This window comes from Blennius ocellaris (genome assembly GCF_963422515.1).
Source record: "Blennius ocellaris genome assembly, chromosome: 23".
Classification (NCBI taxonomy): domain Eukaryota; kingdom Metazoa; phylum Chordata; class Actinopteri; order Blenniiformes; family Blenniidae; genus Blennius; species Blennius ocellaris.
In genome coordinates, this window is record NC_137672.1 from 2,572,301 (window position 1) to 2,590,205 (window position 17,905).

The following is a 17,905-nucleotide window of genomic DNA, read 5'->3' on the forward strand; positions in this document are numbered from 1 at the left end:
AGCTTCGTCAGAAGCGCTTCCTGATCGTTTCATTTGAAAGCAGACATCTTGAAATAAAGTTATTTATTTTAATTCTATTTCTGTGTCATTGTTCCTTAAAACAACATAAAGTAAAAAGTGGCTTAATAAATTAACCTAATCTTCCCTACTCATGATATGAGTGTCAGGAGTCCCACACCTCGCTCCAGCACCGGATCCTCTCTGGCACTCCTGCAGGCAATCAGCTGATTGATTGTCAAGCAGTCTTAAGCCCTGCAGGGAGGAGGGTCCGGGGCCAGAGGGTTGCTAGTCTTCACTCCGTGTGGAGGTGAGTCGGTGTTGTCCTCCCCGGGGGGTGAGTGTCCTCCCCGGGGTGGTTCCCGTTCCTGTTCCCGTTCCTGTTCCGACGCCAGTTCCAAGAAGCTCCCCGTCCGGGTCCCGTCCCGGTTCCAAGAAGCTCCTCCCCCGGGTCCCGTCCCGGTTCCGTCCCGAAGATCCCCGTCCGGGTCCCGTCCCGAAGTTCCCCGTCCCGAAGTTCCCCGTCCGGGTCCCGTCCCGGTCCCGTCCCGGTTCCGTCCCGAAGTTCCCCGTCCGGGTCCCGTCCCGGTTCCAAGAGGCCCCCCCCAGAGATTCCCCCGGGTCCTGTCCCGGTTCCAAGAAGTTCCACCCGGGTCCCGTCCCGGTTCCAAGAGGCCCCCCCCAGAGATTCCCCCGGGTCCTGTCCCGGTTCCAAGAAGTTCCACCCGGGTCCCGTCCCGGTTCCAAGAGGCCCCCCCCAGAGATTCCCCCGGGTCCCGTCCCGGTTCCAAGAAGTTCCACCCGGGTCCCGTCCCGGTTCCAGGAGGCCCCCCGGAGTTCCCCGGGTCCCGTCCCGGTTCCAGCTCCCCTTTCCCTGTTTCCTTAAATAAACATTGATGTTTGCAAACAACTTTCTGCTTCTGGGTTCAGGACCCTCCACACGCCGGCTCCCCGCCGTGACAATGTTATATATAACATTATATATTAACTGTGCTTTTCCATAATGTTTATTAATATTTAACTTGTGTCCACTAGGTTATTATGGGGTGTTGTGTGTAGAACATGTAATAGATCCTTTCTGGAATAAGGCTGTAATGTAGAAAGGGTGAAACATTAAATAAATCAATATGTGGAATGTTTTTTTTTCCAAATCTAAATTGTCTTCAAGATTTATCAAAGTGTCCTTTAAATGAAATGTTCTCATTATGACGGTAGTTTGAATCCTGGCCTGTCTGCACTGACTTCCTGTGGCGAGCCTGTAAGAATGTTAGAATATAAAGATAGACACTCTCACATTCTGTCTTTCTGTATTGATTTGCAGGCTGTTGACTTCTTCACTTCAGCCCCGACGGCGACACGGCGTTGACCATCTGACTGAAGAACAATGTCAGACTGAAGGTAACGCGGCGCTGCTGAGGCCACGAGGTCATGTGGAACTGCAGGACGACCATCGTTCTGTTTTTAATCCCGCTGAGATCGTCACGAGGCGTTTGTGTCGTGGTTCGGCCATAGAAACACTGAATTATGTAACAGTGAGTGCTGTTGCATCATATGAGCAGAAATAACAAGGGAATGATACCTGAATGAATGAACTGATCCTATAAATGACTTCATAATAAGGGAAATCACTGCAAACTGAGCAACTTTTTTTATGTGCATTTTCATGAAAATATAAACATCGAATTCTTTTTTCACGTATAACTAGAATAAAAAACCACACGTATCAACAACAGGAAGTCAGGAAGCCACTAAGTGACTGTCACACCAGAACAGTGTTAACATGCACTACAACATGCACTACTCTGTTTGTAGTTCTTGTCTTGTGTGTGTGTGTTTCCACATGGACAGTGAGCCTGCTGGGGGGGGGGGGGGGGGGGGGGGTCACTCTGCAGACACTACAGCACAACTCTCTGTCAACTCTGACACTAAACTTTACATTGAAACATTCAGATTCACACGCCGACGCAACTATAAAACATCAATTGTTCACATGCAGTGATAATCCAGCTGGAATCAAACTGGACTTTAGACACACTTTTAACCAGTTTGGAGTCACTCTGGGTTTTATCGTCAGGATGGACTCAGGTAACATCCAACCCCGTCCAATGGTGACTGACTCCCTGCAGGCCACGCCCACTCCCTCCACTCCTCCCACTCCCTCCACTCCCTTCACTCCTCCCACTCCCTCCACTCCTCCCACTCCCTCCACTCCCTTCACTCCTCCCACTCCTCCCACTCCCCCCACTCCCTCCACTCCTCCCACTCCTCCCACTCCCTCCACTCCCTCCACTCCTCCCACTCCCTCCACTCCTCCCACTCCCTCCACTCCCCCCACTCCTCCCACTCCCTCCACTCCCCCCACTCCTCCCACTCCCTCCACTCCCTTCACTCCTCCCACTCCCTCCACTCCTCCCACTCCCTCCACTCATCCCACTCCTCCCACTCCCTCCACTCCCTCCACTCCCTCCACTCCTCCCACTCCCTCCACTCCTCCCACTCCCCCCACTCCCTCCACTCCTCCCACTCCCTCCACTCCTCCCACTCCCCCCACTCCCTCCACTCCCTCCACTCCCTCCACTCCTCCCACTCCCTCCACTCCCTCCACTCCTCCCACTCCCTCCACTCCTCCCACTCCCTCCACTCCCTCCACTCCTCCCACTCCTCCCACTCCCCCCACTCCCTCCACTCCCTCCACTCCTCCCACCCCCTCCACTCCTCCTACTCCCTCCACTCCTCCCACCCCCTCCACTCCTCCCACTCCCTCCACTCCTCCCCCCTCCACTCCTCCCACTCCCTCCACTCCTCCCACCCCCTCCACTCCTCCCACCCCCTCCACTCCTCCCACTCCCGCCACTCCTCCCCCCTCCACTCCCTCCACTCCCTCCACTCCTCCCCCCTCCACTCCTCCCACTCCCTCCACTCCCTCCACTCCTCCCACCCCCTCCACTCCTCCCCCCTCCTCACAGAACCTCAGGACACCATCCAGCCCATTCCCACCAGGAGACCCTTCAAATCCAGGACTTTAGCAGACCACACACTCTCATTCCTCTTAATGGTCACACTGAACACACCAACATTAAAATGGCTGTTTTAAATGTCCGCTCTCTTTTAAACAAAACTTGTATCATGAATGACTTGACTTTAGACAACAACCTAGACTCCTCCTCCTCACTGAGACATGGTTGGCACTGATGCACCAGTTGTTCTTACCGAGGCCTCCCCACCTAATAAAACTTGTTATTCTCTATCAGGGATGGAAAGAGGAGGAGGAGCTGCATCCATCACCACAGATAAACAACCAAAGTGACTTTTAACAGCTTCACCTCATTTGAATATCACCTTCAGTTTATTGCAGTCCTCCTTCGTCTCTTTAACTATATACACACCACCTCATCATTCTAGCAGTTTGATCCCTGAATCTTCTGAATTTTGATCAATTATTCACACTAAATTGGAGTGAATTTTAATCACTGGTGATTTGAACAAACACATAGCTAGCTGCTCGGACGGGGCTGGTTCAGGTCCTCCGGCCCCCGTCTGAGGAAAACCTGCCGGGAACCTCCAGGCTGCAGGTTTTTTAAAAAGGGTTAAAAACTCACCTTTTTAATCAGGCTTTTAATGGACTTTTATTTATATGTTTATGTACATATGCAGAGATGTGTATTATCTACTTTTATCTACTTTATCTATTATGTATTTGTCTCCTTTTATTAGGTTCTTTACTGAATCTTTTATCTCCAGTGGTTCCTCTAGGGGGCGCTACACTGGTGGTGCCGTCCTGAGGGGGGTCTGTGGGGCGGCGCCCCCTGTGGTTAGAAGCTGAACCACCTCCAGTGTGGACGGCCTGAAGTCTTCAGTGGCCTGCCATGGCTTCATATCACCAGGCGCGCGTGTGTGTGTGTGTGTGTGTGTGTGTGTGTGTGTGTGTGTGTGTGTGTGTGTGTGTGTGTGTGTGTGTATAAAAACGTGCTACACAGATCAAGTTGATTGGCTGATTGAAACCAGTGATGCCAGCTGTGCTAGGATCTGAAGTGTTGAGGCAGACTCATCACAGAAGCACATAAGTCGTTATTTGGCCCCGGCATCTTCCCCACGTTCTCCCAGCGCCGCGCGTCGTCGTCGTAGCGATGCACCATCTTGGTGTCGCTGTAGTCCTCCTGGCTGTAACCGCCCAGGACGTAGAACTTCCCCTCCAGCACTGCACTTCCTGCGCCCACATGCGGCACCGGCAGGGGGGCGAAGGCCGTCCAGGAGTCTGTCTCCGGACTGTAGACCTCACAGGAGAGCAGGTCCACCACGTGGTCCGGACCCTCCGAGCCGATTCCGCCCGCCACGTACAGACTCCCGCCCAGGACCTCCATGCAGTGGTGAGCTCGGGGTCTACACATGGTGGCCAGGTACCTGCTGCCGGTCTCTGGGTGGTACTGGAACAAGGACCCCACACAGGGGTAGTCGTGGTTTTGGCCTCCGCAGACCAAGACCTTTCCACGTAGACATCTGGCCACGTGTCCACTGAGAGGAAGGTCCAAGGGCCACGTGAAGCTGAAAGAAACATGGTTGGAATTGAACAAAGAGAAGCGGCAAAAGGATTTTTCAAAATATGAAATATTCTTTTTGAAAGCAATGACTTTTTATCATGGGAATTATTTGTGAAATGTATGTGTTACCAGAGGTGGCAAATGTTTTCTGATTCTTAATTCAAGAAATACATTAATCCAGGAAAAGTAGAATTATTTTCTGTTAAGAGGTGCAGACAATTATCTAGTCATTAATAATCTGCAGAATCCACAAACACGCCCATTGCTAAATAAGCAGTCTCATTTGAAAAGAATATAGTTAGTTAATGTTTCTTTACAAAATACATACTTAAGTATTTGAAATGAAGAATGAGTCCTTCGAAACAGATTTCTAGCAGCGGTTTAGCCGTGTAATATTCATCCTGAATATGACAAGTGGCAGTTGACACACTTCAGATCTCTTCCTGTTCTCCGGGAGTTTCTCATGAAACTCAGTCGTTTTCACCAGAACACAGGACTTTATAGCATCATGGTTTGTAAAACAATTGGATGATTCTGTTGAATGTACCTCCAAGAGTTGGTGGCGGGACAGTATCGCTCCACACTGTCTCTGAAGTCCGGGACAGATTGTCCCCCCATGGCGAGGACCTGTCCGTCCAGCACCACCACTGAGAAGCAGCTTCTTCTCTCCAGCATGTCGGCCAGATTCTCCCAGAGGCTCTGAAGGGGATCAAACCTACAGACAGTCTAACATTAGACAAGTAGGTTTGAAGGGATGCTGCAGCGTTCCACAAGTCGACATTTCCCCTCTCTTACCTGGAAACACAATTCAAGATGTCTCCGTTACCATAATACTTCTTGCCTCCGAACACGTACAGCTGTCCCTCCAGTACAGCCACTGCATGGCCGAACCTGGCCGGCTCTGGCATCTCGCCCAGTCTCCTCCACTCCATGGCCTTTCTGATACCTGTGAGGTTCCTCAAGGAGTTTCCAAACCAGAGCTCCTTGCTGACGTTGCGTCGGCCCAGGTCCTCAGAAATGTGCTCGCCCCCGATCAGAACCAGACTGTCTTTGGGCAGGTAGATGCGACACTTGTTTCTCAGCGTGGACTCGTCAGAGCAGAAGTCTTCAAAGATTTCCTCATACAGCGGCTTCAGGTCATTGTTGGACCACAAGATGTGCGATCGGACCTCTTTGAACTCTTTGAAGGTCATCAGGGGGAAGTGGACCGTTTTCATGAGAACTTTCGTAAGTCCAACTCTTGTCTTGGGTTTGGCTTGGATCCAGGAGACTATCGCTTTGAACACGTCCAGTTCAGACGACACACAGAGCGAGCGACTCTTCAGGTACTTGAAGAGCTGCCGGCCTGGAAGGTCCTTGAACTTTGAGGTGGATGCCACCTTCTGGAATTGCCGCAAGATGAAATCATGCGCGACCTCCAGAACCTGCGGAACCTGGTAGGCCTCGGCAAAAGAAAGCACGTCAAGGCAGGTGTGAGGATTGATTTCCTGATGCAGGAAGTTCAGGCACAAGGACAGTGCGGGCTGGTGCTGGAGCTGCAGAGACGTGCTGGTCACCTCAAATATGCAGTCCCAGCTGAGCTGGAGGACTCCGCTGTAGGAGCAGTGGACCAGGACCTCCAGCTCCAGGGCCGACAGGAGGGGCAGGAGCACCCTCTGCTGGCGGGACTCTTTCATCCCCAATGTGAACATGCTCCGGAAGTAGTCGCTGCTCACTGCCAGGATCACTCTGTGGACTAGACAAAGAATGGAAACGAGGAAATATCCACTGATGTGCCCGTCAGTAAATCTTCCTCTTACTTCAGCGATTGAACAGCTTTGGATGTGGATTAAGTGACGTTAAGGCCACTGCCTTCATCTGAACACACCAGTAACTCTTTAATAAAATGCTCAATCTACTTTTCTTTTTTTCGAGCTGAATGTCATTGTTTTTCAATTCAGGTCAACATGTCATCTCCATTAATGCATTAACATGTTGTAACTACATGCATAATCACCATATTGCTCATGCATGTTCTCCAAATGATTGAACAATTTAAAAAAAAACACAAGTGCTTCTGGCAACAAAACCTGCCCGGGTCCTTCTCGTGTTTAAAAAGTGTAATCTAGTCAATGAAGCTGCTGCCACGTGCATAAAAATAGAAACTACAGGGACAGAAACCAATTTTCTTTCTGGCAATGCTACAAATACATGGAAATCCTGTAACATAAACTTAGATACTAAAGTTATTAATATGAAACAATCTAATGCACTCAGTATTTGAGGTTCATGTCTTGATGGAAAAGCAGAAGAGTGATCCGCACTGTGCAGTGACTCACCCTGCAGTGGCGCCCCAGCAGCCTCCAGCACCACGTCACAGCCCTCGCCGTCCAGCCACAGCTGCTTCATCAGCTGCAGACTGACCGCCAGCTGCTGTGCCGCACAGCTGTTCTCCTTCTTGTGGTCGTCGGCCCTTCCTGCAGACTGAAGGACCCCGTGGCAGAGCTCCAGCACTCTGGGAGCTCCCAGGTTCTCAGCTGCCGTCTCGACCTGCTTCACATTGTCCCGGGTCAAACGCGCTATACGTCCAGTGTAGGCAAACTCCACCACGGCCTCCAGTCCCTCAGGGGCCACCGCTGGAGCCACAGACACCGACCACCTGGGGGCTCCGGCGCCACCAGCAGGCTCTTTTCTGTGTGTCTTGCCGTCGGTCGGGCTCCTCCAGACCAGAGAGCTGACGGCGGCCATCACGAGGAAATGCACTGCAAAACTCTCCCCGCCTGCGGTGGTCAGGGTAAGGTCCGTGAAAAGCAAGGAATCCTTGAATTCACTCAATGTGAGGAACATGTTGGTGGGATGATCGTCTTTGCTGTAAATCTTGACGTCATCTTCATCCGTGGGACCTTCATCCTCATCCTCATCCTCGTCCATTGACGGTTCTCCCTCCTCACCATCGGTGGACTCTTCCTCCTGAAGATCGTCGTCTTGAAACTCTTCTTCCGTAGGACAAGACTCACTGACCGTGTCTCTGTCAGAACTCCAGTCCTCACGTCCGCCGCCTTCTTTTCCATCTGTTTCCTGAGAAGTCCAGTCCTCAAAGATGCTGACATCATCACTCAGCGACGGTTCAGCAGGATCTTCCTCTTCTTCTACTTCTTCCTCTCCTTCAAGTTCACCATCAACTTCTTCAATGTCAAGTCTTTCTGAGTCAAGCTCTTCATCCTCACGTGTTGTTGAGTCTGAGCCTTCACCACGCCAGTCCACAGGATCCAAACCATGGTCTTCTTCAGCAGGTTCTTCAGCAGGTTCTTCAGCAGGTTCTTCTTCAGGTTCTTCAGCAGGTTCTTCAGCAGGTTCTTCTTCAGGTTCTTCAGCAGGTTCTTCAGCAGGTTCTTCTTCAGGTTCTTCAGCAGGTTCTTCAGCAGGTTCTTCTTCAGGTTCTTCAGCAGGATCTTCAGCAGGTTCTTCAGCAGGTTCTTCTTCAGGTTCTTCAGCAGGTTCTTCTTCAGGTTCTTCAGCAGGATCTTCCTCTTCTTCAGGTTGACTTTCTTGGTTCTTGCCATCGTTTCCTCCTGTCAGGTTGTAGAACCGACCTTGGTGACACCGATCATTTAGTTCTGGAAGATCTTCATCTTCATTCTCTTCTTCCTGTAACTCTGCAGCCCTTTCAACGTCCAGTTCTTCATCCTGCTCTTCTTCTGCTTCCTCCTCCTCCTCCTCCTCCTCCTCCTCATCAGACTCATTGCTGTCCTCAGTCTCCACTTCCTTTTCTCTTTCTTCCTCCTCATCCACCCCTTCATATCCATCACTCCTCTCCCTGTCTTCTCCCTGTTCTTCCTTCTCAAAATCCCTTGTTTCTTCTTCCTCCATCTCTTCAGTCATTTCTTCTCTTGTCCACTCTTCTTTCTTCTCGCCTTCTCCAATCTCCTCTGCATTCTTTTCTTCCTCTTCCTCTTCCTCACTCACCTCATTCTCACGTTCATCTTCCACACCAGCCTCTTCTCCCTCCCTCACCTCTGCTTTAATCCAGCGCATCATCCTCTCCCTCCACGGGATCCTCTTGTCCGCCACTCTTTTCCTGCTCCCTTCTTCCCAGTTCTCCTGGAGGCTTGGACCGGCTGCAGCCATGCTGCCCCCCGGCCCTACAATCCTCACTGAGACCTCCGCTGTCGCAAAGCTGCTCCTCAGTACAAAACCACTGCAGATCACTTACTTCTTCACAGCCTGCAGACGCACACACACACACACACACACACACACACACACACACACACACACCAGCAGATCATGTATGTCCAGCAGTGAATGGTGGCAGGATGGTTGGGAGCTGTGCCTCCCCTCCTGCAGTCAGCTGCTCTCCTCCTCCCTCTCCTCTTATATGTGAGGGTTGGTAGTGGAGGCAGTGCCTCTGCTTCCTGGGCCAAAGGAGCTGCTCTGTGCACTGCTTCATCGCTGCTCCTTGAACTTTCAGACAGTTTAAGGAGTTGGGAGGAACTGACAAAGATTCACAAGGGTGACAAACAAAAACGTCTGATTTGATATGTAATTCATCCAATTACCAAACACATCTTCATTTAGCCATTTTTGTCCTTCCAATGGCTTTATTGCCTAGTTTTTAATATCAATATTCTTGAATATATTTGGACTTTCTGGGCCTGCAATATATTCTATATAGTCTCAATAATGCTGCTTTCAATTAATTGACATAGTGTATGCAGTTAGTATGCTACGGCTCCTGAACTGTACTTGAAAGAGAAGGTTCTAGAGCCGGAGGCCGCTTGATCTTTGCCCATCCTGCCTGTGAAGCGTAAGGCAGCGGGGCAGCCTTGGCTGGCGTCTTTATTTTGGACCATATGACTGAAGGCTCAGTATTAAATGCCGGGGGATTGAGATCACATTGCTCCTCCACGGCCAAACAAAGTGGAATCTGGGTCAAGGATCGGGAGGCGTGAGGGAAAGACGGGGGCAAACAGTGCAAGAAAACAGACAACACCTGTCGGCTTGTTGGGCTTTTTGTGCCGACGGAGAAATCAAACAGCTGGGTCACTCCAGGCCGACCTTCAAGGCCTGACCTTGGCTGGAAATATAGCAGCCGTTGACACGGGACCCTCGTGAACAGGTGTCTGCAACCTTTTATTGTCTCTGAGCGGCTTTCATTCAAACAGAGAACGTCCCGGACAGCTCCTGGGCTTCTGGAACACTTGTTCAGACCGCTAGTTCCCTGATAGACCAGGTACATGTGCTTATTTTGGATACGCATTCAAATATATTGACACAGAACACATAATGTCCATGTAACATCCACCAGCATGTGCAACTAACTAACTAACTAGCGTTTTGTCAACTAATTAATGAACAATACTTAAAACGTACACCTGGAAATGCATTTTTAAAGCTACAAAATTGTGAAAATGGAACTTTACATGTTGAAAAACTTGTAAAATACCAAATACCAAAATCAGTTGGCATATGTACACTGTTCTAACTAGATTTTAGAAATTCTCTACAGTTAAACAGGTCACTTATATAATGAAAGAAAAGTCAAAAGTGACAATTCTTGTAATTGTCTGACTCAACCAAACTCCAGAAATGCTGCGAGCGCTGGGGGGGTTCCAGCTGGGGGGGTTCCAGCTGAGGGGGTTCCAGCTGGAGGTTAATGACCTCCATCGCCATCTCCTCAGGATCAATACAAGGTAGTTCAGCCACCATCAGCTCACTTCCAGGAAGGAGTTGCAATAAATGTCCCACAAGGTTCCAGGTTGTCAAAGTCACAATTGTACATGAACTTGAGTATGTTCATTCTGCAATTTTTTGGAGTTTATTATTTTAAGTTGAAATGACGGTAGATTATGTATGCTTTTATTTTGAAATGACTGCAAGTGCCGTAAATCGGAAGTGACTGTGGTAAAGCAGAAAACAACGAAGACGTCTATGGACAGTAACAGGCGCTCTGCAAGAGTTAATAATTTAGTTTAAGAAGAAGTTTATAGTGAGTTTATAGTTCCATTTCAATAGCACCCGGTTTTTAAGGAGACAAGGTTCGTATTAAGTTTGTTAAATGTATGTTTCTTTCATTTTACAGACCTCGTGTTTATCTGCTTTGTTAGAGTAAGTTTCTAGAGAGTGCTATTGTGTTTTGGTTCAAATAAGTTTACTACAAAGTGATTTCAATGTTTAAGTTTATTGTTATGTAAGGTAATGTATTTCATTTAAGGCAAAGGTTAAGGGTAAACATGCTGTTAAGAGTTGCTAATTGTATGTTTCTGTTTTTTACGTTGTAGCTCTTACAGTGTGTTCACATACAAGGTCAATGAAGGTTGTGAACCATCAGTTGAAGAGACCGTCTTTAGACCGCGGATGCTACAGTAAGAGTTTATCCCAAGCCAAGGAAGAGCTCAACCCACACTCAGTGAGAGCCGCTCCAAGGTTCCAGCCCACGGCTCCAATCAAGATCATCTGGGATTCTATGGTCCAAGTCATCGCATCATCCTCAACATGGCGACACCGGAAGATGAAGCGGAGCACACGGAGAACCTCCAGGTCAACGAGGAAGAGGAGCTTTCACACGCTTCTCGTCAAATGTGACCCACAGAAAAGATGCAAGTATATCAAGAAGAGGTGGCCCACAGAAAGGAAAACCGGCTTCTTCATGAATACGAGCAATGGAAAAAACAAGTACGTACAATGCGAGAGCAATTAAAAGGAGACCTGTCAGATAGTGAAATTATTTCCCTCATGGACATTATAGAGAAAGACAGAGACAGCGTCATTAATCTGTATACGGAAATAAGGGATCACATCACTCCCTCCAGCGACACAAGGCGACTTGTGAAGCAGTCACCAGAGACATTATTAAAGTTTCACAGGAAAGATTGTCAGGCATGATAGTAACCAAGTGAAAATACGTCTACGTGAGCTCCGTGGACCAGACTATGCCAAATCCATATACAGTTCCTCAGTCGCACCCTCAAGTAAACACTCTTCTCACACTTCTGCCAGTTTGTCACATTCTGCTACATCAATAGTAGCTGCAAAGAGAGCAGAGGCTGCAGCAGAGTTAGCAGCCAAAGAAGCAGAATATGAAGTGACATTAGAAGAGGAAAAACAAATGGAAAGAATTCAACTTTTGGAAGAAAAACAACGAAAGGAGCTTGAATCGCAAAAACGTGAGTTAAACAGGCTAAAGGCTGAAAAGGAGTTAAAGGCTGCACGAGCAAGACTGGTGACCTATGATCAAGAGGTAAAGAGTGAAAGCAGTGTTTCCAATGTAGGCCCGAGAAGAGTTGCTCAGCAGCCCCCAACAGATCCAGCTCCCATCCCAGTTCCAAACATTAACTTGATGTCCTCCTCACCTCCACAAGCAGACGTTGTTTATTTAGCACAAGCAGTGCAGGACAGTATTGCCATGAACAGATTGCCAATGCCAGAGCCCTCCTTATTCACAGGTGACCCAATACAGTTCATTGAATGGAAGGCTTCCTTTACTGCACTCATTGATAAAAGGAATATCTCACCTGCTGACAAATTATACTACTTAAAGAAATATGTAGGAGGTCAAGCTCGAAAGACACTTGATGGCATCTTCTACAGAAATGATGGTGATGCATACAAGGATGCATGGGAGCGACTCAACGAAAGGTATGGACACTCCTTTGTCATAGAAAAGGCGTTCAGGGAAAGGCTAGCAAAATGGCCAAAGATACAAACAAAGGGCTCTACAGGATTTAGGGCATATGCCGACTTCATTCAAACATGTTATGAGGCCATGCCCCACATCGAAGGCTTAACTATTCTCAACGATTGTGAGGAGAATCAAAAACTGGTCCAAAAGTGACCAGACTGGGCAGCTGCAAGGTGGAGTCGTCAAGCTACTCAGTTCATGAGAGAAAGTGGGAGGTTTCCGAATTTAAGGGACTTTGCTGAGTTTATGTCATATGAAGCAGAGATTGTGTGTAATCCGATCACATCGTTTCAAGAACTTCACTCACGAGACTTCACCTCAAGTGCAAGTAAAGAGTCCCAAAGGGCAAAAAGGCCCGCCTTCAGTGTTCTCCACACGAGACTGAAAATACCAACCAAAGGTCAAATGTCAAACCGCCATGCATGCTTTGTCAAGACAACAGCCACAAACTTCACAGTTGCCCACAGTTTAAAGGAAAGTCACTTGAAGAATGAAGAAAATTCATCAAGGAGAAAAAACGATGTTATGGCTGTCTCAAACCCGGACACGGTGCAAGGGACTGTCGTTACAGACTCATATGTGAAGTGTGTAAGAAAAAACACCCAACTTGTCTGCATGACTTCAACTATGACAATGACAAATCAGCCACAAACTCCACTCAGAGCAACACGGAACAGGCTGCAACTACCCTCTCTCTCAACACAGAGACCAACGATCAACATGTCAACACTTCTATGATAGTACCAGTATGGGTCTCTTCAGAGCAACATCCAGAAACAGAAAGGCTCGTTTATGCACTCTTGAACACCCAAAGTGACACAGTGTTCATTGACCAAGATGTGTCTTATCGCCATAAGGCTAAATCTACTCCAATAAGGTTAAGGCTCACTACGATGCTTGGTAAAGATGCTGTTGTGCCAAGTGAACGTGTCTCAGGTCTCAAAGTGCGAGGCTACATCTCTTCAGAAACGATCAAACTCCCTCTTGCTTACACCAAAGACTGCATACCAGTGAACCGCTCCCACATTCCTTCCTGTGAAACGGCAAAGCAATGGAATCATCTCAAGGAAATAGTGAATGAGATTCTGTAAGGAGAAATGTTTCATTATCATTTGTTCATGTTTGTGCACATTCTGTGCAGACCTTTGAGTGCAGCGGACTGCAGCCCTGCACCTCACATGAGATCTTTATCTGTTAAGTGTTTCTGTTTCTCCCCCTTCGAACTAGTTGTGTTTTTACGATCCTGTAAGACAGACCACAGGACCCAGTTTGAACCAGTGTGTTTTTACAACTTGTGAACCCGCCCACTGAGCTGTCAATAAAGAAGGCTGGCAGAGAGCATTCTGGGAAGACTTCTGGGTGACCCTGCGAGGTGAACTTGGTGTCTTCCCTTGCTGCAAGTACCTTGATTGTTTCTTGATTCACGTGTCTTCTCTTTATTTACCTATTTCAGGGGTTTAGACCTGACAGATTCCACCACAGTTTGAGTGTGAGATTGGCTTGTTCATTGGCTACAATTGCTCTAAGGCACTGGCTCCCAGGCAGGTAATCCTTGGAGGAGAGAAGGAACCCTACGCAGTCCGCACAGCATTGGGTTGGAGTATTGTAGGCCCCACATCTTCCCACAATGACTCTTTAAGCATGTCTGCTGTGTGTCACAGAGTTACAGTAAAAGAACTCCCCCTCGTAACTCCCGCTGACGTGCTCAAGGTTCTTGAATCTGACTTCAAGGATGACAACAAGGACAACAGGTCAGTGTCTCAAGATGACATCGTCTTTCTGAACATAATGAAGGAAAGCATTTACAAAAATGCAGAAGGACATTTTGAAATGCCGCTTCCATTTAAGGAGAGACCACACTGTAGGGATTTACTACCTCATAAGGATCACTATTTATGTTTTGGTTGGCTATCGATAATGATAAATAATTCTCAAAGATAATTATTAATAATGTTATTGAAATGTAATCTGATGTGTATCAGAACCTCGGAGCTCCACCTGTCTTAACAGGAAATGATAGCCAGTTCAGTTCTATCAGTCTCATAAGAAATACTAAACAGTTCATCAAGAATTTGAATTAATAGTCAAATTAATTACAATTACCAGAATTAACAGTAAAGGTTGAAGGATTTTGGAGTTCTTGACACAGAAGAGTCGACATTTCATTCTCCTTTGTGCTCATTAATAAAACAGCAAGTATGATTCCAAACATTATATTTATTAACAATGAAAACAAATAAAACACAGATTCTAACTACCTATATACAGCTGTGTGTGTGTGTGTGTGTGTGTGTGTGTGTGTGTGTGTGTGTGTGTGTAGAGAGAAAGAGAGAGAGAGGTGGAGGGAGTGTGTGTGTGTGAGACGTGTGATGAACTACAAAACAAGATGGCGGATCACAAGAAACTACATTCAAATGGAGGTTATCAGAGAGCAGGAAGTCTGTCCTGGGTCTCCACCATGTGCTGGAGAACAATGGAACAAGAGAAGCTAGTCTTTAGCATCTGCTTCCTGTGTGTCTCTGCTAAAGGACCATTTCTAGAATGACTTGATGTGAATGAGACTTGTTTTGTAAAACGTCAGGAGTCGTCAGATGGTGTTCAGTTACTGTGTGATGTTGTCTTTGATGTGATATGTGTAGGATTGTGAGTTAACTAGTTAGTAAAGCAAAGATTAGCATGCAGACCCTGTGTCTGTGGCAGAGCTAACGTTGGTTTACAGGTTGATAACTGCTCCTAATATCATTATCTATAGAACTCAATCACTGTAACAGAACCAACACATCTTCATAAAGTTAAACAGTTCTATCATAGCATCAGGTTTAACTAATCTCAGGTAAAGCCCAGTTGTTCCCACTTCCTTGAAGGAGTTCAGTTGTTGTCCTGCTGGAGGGAAGCTGGTGTCTTCTCCTGTAGTTAGCACCTCCTGCTAACTGTGGTTGCTGGTTCTGCAGGCTGAGGAGAAGAAGATGAAGTTGATGTTTCAGGAGTCCTTCTTTGCAGCTCCTGGTTGTTCCTTTTGTCCAGACTGAGGAGCTGGTCGCTCAGGTCTGTGATGGTTTTCCTGCTGGTTGAGGAAAACACAAAGAAGTTCTGTGAGGCGTCGTTTCCCTGGTCCGTCCTGGAGGAACCGGTTGGTTTCCCTGGAGAGCAGACTCTGGGTGCTGGTCTCTGGTCCTGGGAAGGCCTCCTCGGAGTCTTCGTTGCAAGAGAGGAGTGGAGGCCCCTGCTTGCAGGCCTCTGGTGTTAGCTGTGTGCTAACGCTGGGGGAGCTGCTCCCCAGCAACCCACCTCCTTGGAGTGTAGTTGTGCAAGAGAGAGATGGAGGCTGGCTGAAGCTTTTTGTTGAACGTGTGGATTCAGAGGTGTCAAAGCCTGAGAGCTTCAACCAATCAGTGACTGGCTGAATGCATGGGGGAGAGTCTTGTGAGCAGAAAAGGGGGGGGGGGGGGGGGAGAAGGTCCTGCAGAAGGCCCTCCACCCCCACTGGGTGTGATGATAAATCACATTCCTGGGTCAGAATTCATGTCATGACTGCGTCTCATGACAAATGAATATTGTCTCTAACCAAAAAGTGAACAAACTTTCTGTGGTCTCGTGAAATCCCAACAACACCTACCAGACAATAGGCAGATGGCAACTGTGCGACTTCAAAATCTCAAAGGCAAGCTGTCAAAAGACCAAAGGTACAAAGAACAATATGTAAGGTTTATGAGTGAAGTCATAGAAAAGGGTGATGCAGAAGAAGTGCACAGTGATGCAAAGGAAGGAGAAAAGTGGTATATTCCCCACCACGGGATATATCATCCCCAGAAACCAGAAAAACTCAGAGTGGTTTTTGATGCCTCAGCAAAATACAAAGGTAACAGTCTCAATGATCACTTGCTGTCGGGCCCAGATTTGCTGAACAATCTAAACGGTGTTCTCATTAGATTTAGAAGGCATCAGGTTGCATTGCTATGTGACATTGAAAAAATGTTCCACCAATTTCATGTGTATAAAGCAGACAGAGACTGTTTAAGATTTCTGTGGTGGAGAGATGGCAACCTGAACACCGAGCCACAAGAGTTTCGAATGAAGGTGCACCTTTTTCGGCGCCACTTCCTCGCCAGGGTGTGCCAATTATGGCTTAAAACATCTTGCTAAGGAAAATGAGACAGTTTCCCCGTGCCTCACAGTTCATAATGAAGGATTTCTATGTGGATGACAGTGTAACAAGTGTTGCAAGCATCAAAGAAGCTATTCAGCTTGAACAAGAAGCACAGGCACTCTGCACATTAGGTGGCCTCCGATTGCACAAATTTGTAAGTAACAACAAAACAGTGTTAGAAAGCATTCCTGCATCAGAACGTGCTTCTCCCCAGCATGCGTGTGACCTAGCATTTAATGACTCCAAACTTGAGAGGGTGCTAGGCATTCATTGGCACATTGAATCTGACACTCTTAGGTTTCGCTTTCGACCTAATGACCAACCTGTCACAAGGCGTGGCATTCTATCTACGGTTGCGTCTCTGTACGACCCGTTGGGATTCATCTCCCCCTTTGTACTCACTGGCAAACGAGTGCTTCAAGAGACATGCAAGCAAGGCACAAGCTGGGATGATCCCCTTCCCAGTGAGCTGAGGCCAGTGTGGCATAACTGGAAAAGTGACTTGGAAAACCTGGAAAAAAATCAGAATACCACGCTGTTATGTTCCCAAAGACTTTGGCCAAGTAGTAAAAACAGAGTTGCATCATTTTTCTGACGCAAGCTCCTATGGTTCTGGTCAATGTTCATATTTGAGACATGTAAACGAAGATGGCAATGTGCATTGTGCTTTAGTTACAGCAAAGACCAGAGTTGCTCCTGTTAAGGTAACAACGATACCAAGACTGGAACTGACAGCTGCTGTTGTCTCCATCACTGTAAGTAACATGTTAAAGGATGAGCTTGGGCTGTCACAGGTGGATGAGTATTTCTGGACAGACTCTAAGGTAGTTTTGGGCTACATTAGTAACGAAGCACGACGTTTTCACACATTTGTCTCCAACAGAGTTCAAAAGATAAGGCTCAACAGTTCTCCCCCGCAGTGGAGATACGTCCCTACTGAGCAAAATCCTGCGGACGTTGTTTCAAGAGGTTCGAGCGTAAGTGAGCTCATCACATCGGACTGGTTCAAAGGACCACAGTCTCTGTGGGACAGAGAATTACCTCCAGCGGAAGACATTGACACAAACGTACCACTCAGAGACCCAGAGGTTAAAAAGGTACATGTGCTGAGCACACTCAAAGCAGAACACAGTGGTTTGTCTGACAAGTTAACAACGTTCTCTTCATGGTACAAAGCCACTCAAGCCAGAGCTCGACTCATTCGCTTTGTCAAAAGAGACAAAACAACAGGTCACGCTACAGTACAAGAAAGACACAATGCACAATGTGTGATTTTAAAGGACATGCAAGCGAAGGAATATTCAAATGAGATATAAATGCTCATGGATGGAAAGGCACTTCCTCACAAGAGCAAGCTGTTTCAAATGGATTCCTTTCTTGTCATTACCTTACATAACAATAAACTTAAACATTTCATTTAAGGCAAAGGTTAAGGGTAAACATGCTGTTAAGAGTTGCTAATTGTATGTTTCTGTTTTTTACGTTGTAGCTCTTACGGTGTGATCACATACAAGGTCAATGAAGGTTGTGAACCATCAGTTGAAGAGACCGTCTTCAGACCGT

The 17,905-nt window shown here is 47.4% G+C and overlaps 1 protein-coding gene across 2 annotated transcripts; it reads right to left on the bottom strand.

Moving 5' to 3' along the window:
* Nucleotides 1-2,984: 2,984 nt before the first annotated feature.
* On the bottom strand, nt 2,985-8,825 carry LOC308146863 (uncharacterized protein). 2 transcript variants are annotated; one of them, XM_080518827.1, is made up of 5 exons: nt 6,854-8,825; nt 6,092-6,270; nt 5,331-5,968; nt 5,083-5,250; nt 2,985-4,539 (listed from the first exon to the last, which is right to left on the bottom strand). In XM_080518827.1, the coding sequence occupies exons 1-5, from the start codon at nt 8,640-8,642 to the stop codon at nt 4,017-4,019; spliced, it is 3,297 nt and encodes a 1,098-aa protein (XP_080374953.1). In that variant the 5' UTR covers nt 8,643-8,825; the 3' UTR covers nt 2,985-4,016. The 2 variants fall into 2 exon arrangements, with proteins under 2 accessions (XP_080374953.1, XP_080374952.1); XM_080518826.1 differs by having other exon boundaries at nt 5,331-6,270.
* Nucleotides 8,826-17,905: the final 9,080 nt, after the last annotated feature.

What these genes read in the sequence shown, in the direction of transcription:
- LOC308146863 (XM_080518826.1), bottom strand. Translation starts at nt 8,642, where the DNA reads ATGGCTGCAGCCGGTCCAAGCCTCCAGGAGAACTGGGAAGAAGGGAGC. An exon ending in TGCTGGGGCGCCACTGCAGG is followed by an intron (nt 6,271 to 6,853) that starts GTGAGTCACTGC and finishes TTCTTTGTCTAG; the next exon opens with TCCACAGAGTGATCCTGGCA. An exon ending in ATCTTGAATTGTGTTTCCAG is followed by an intron (nt 5,251 to 5,330) that starts GTAAGAGAGGGG and finishes GACTGTCTGTAG; the next exon opens with GTTTGATCCCCTTCAGAGCC.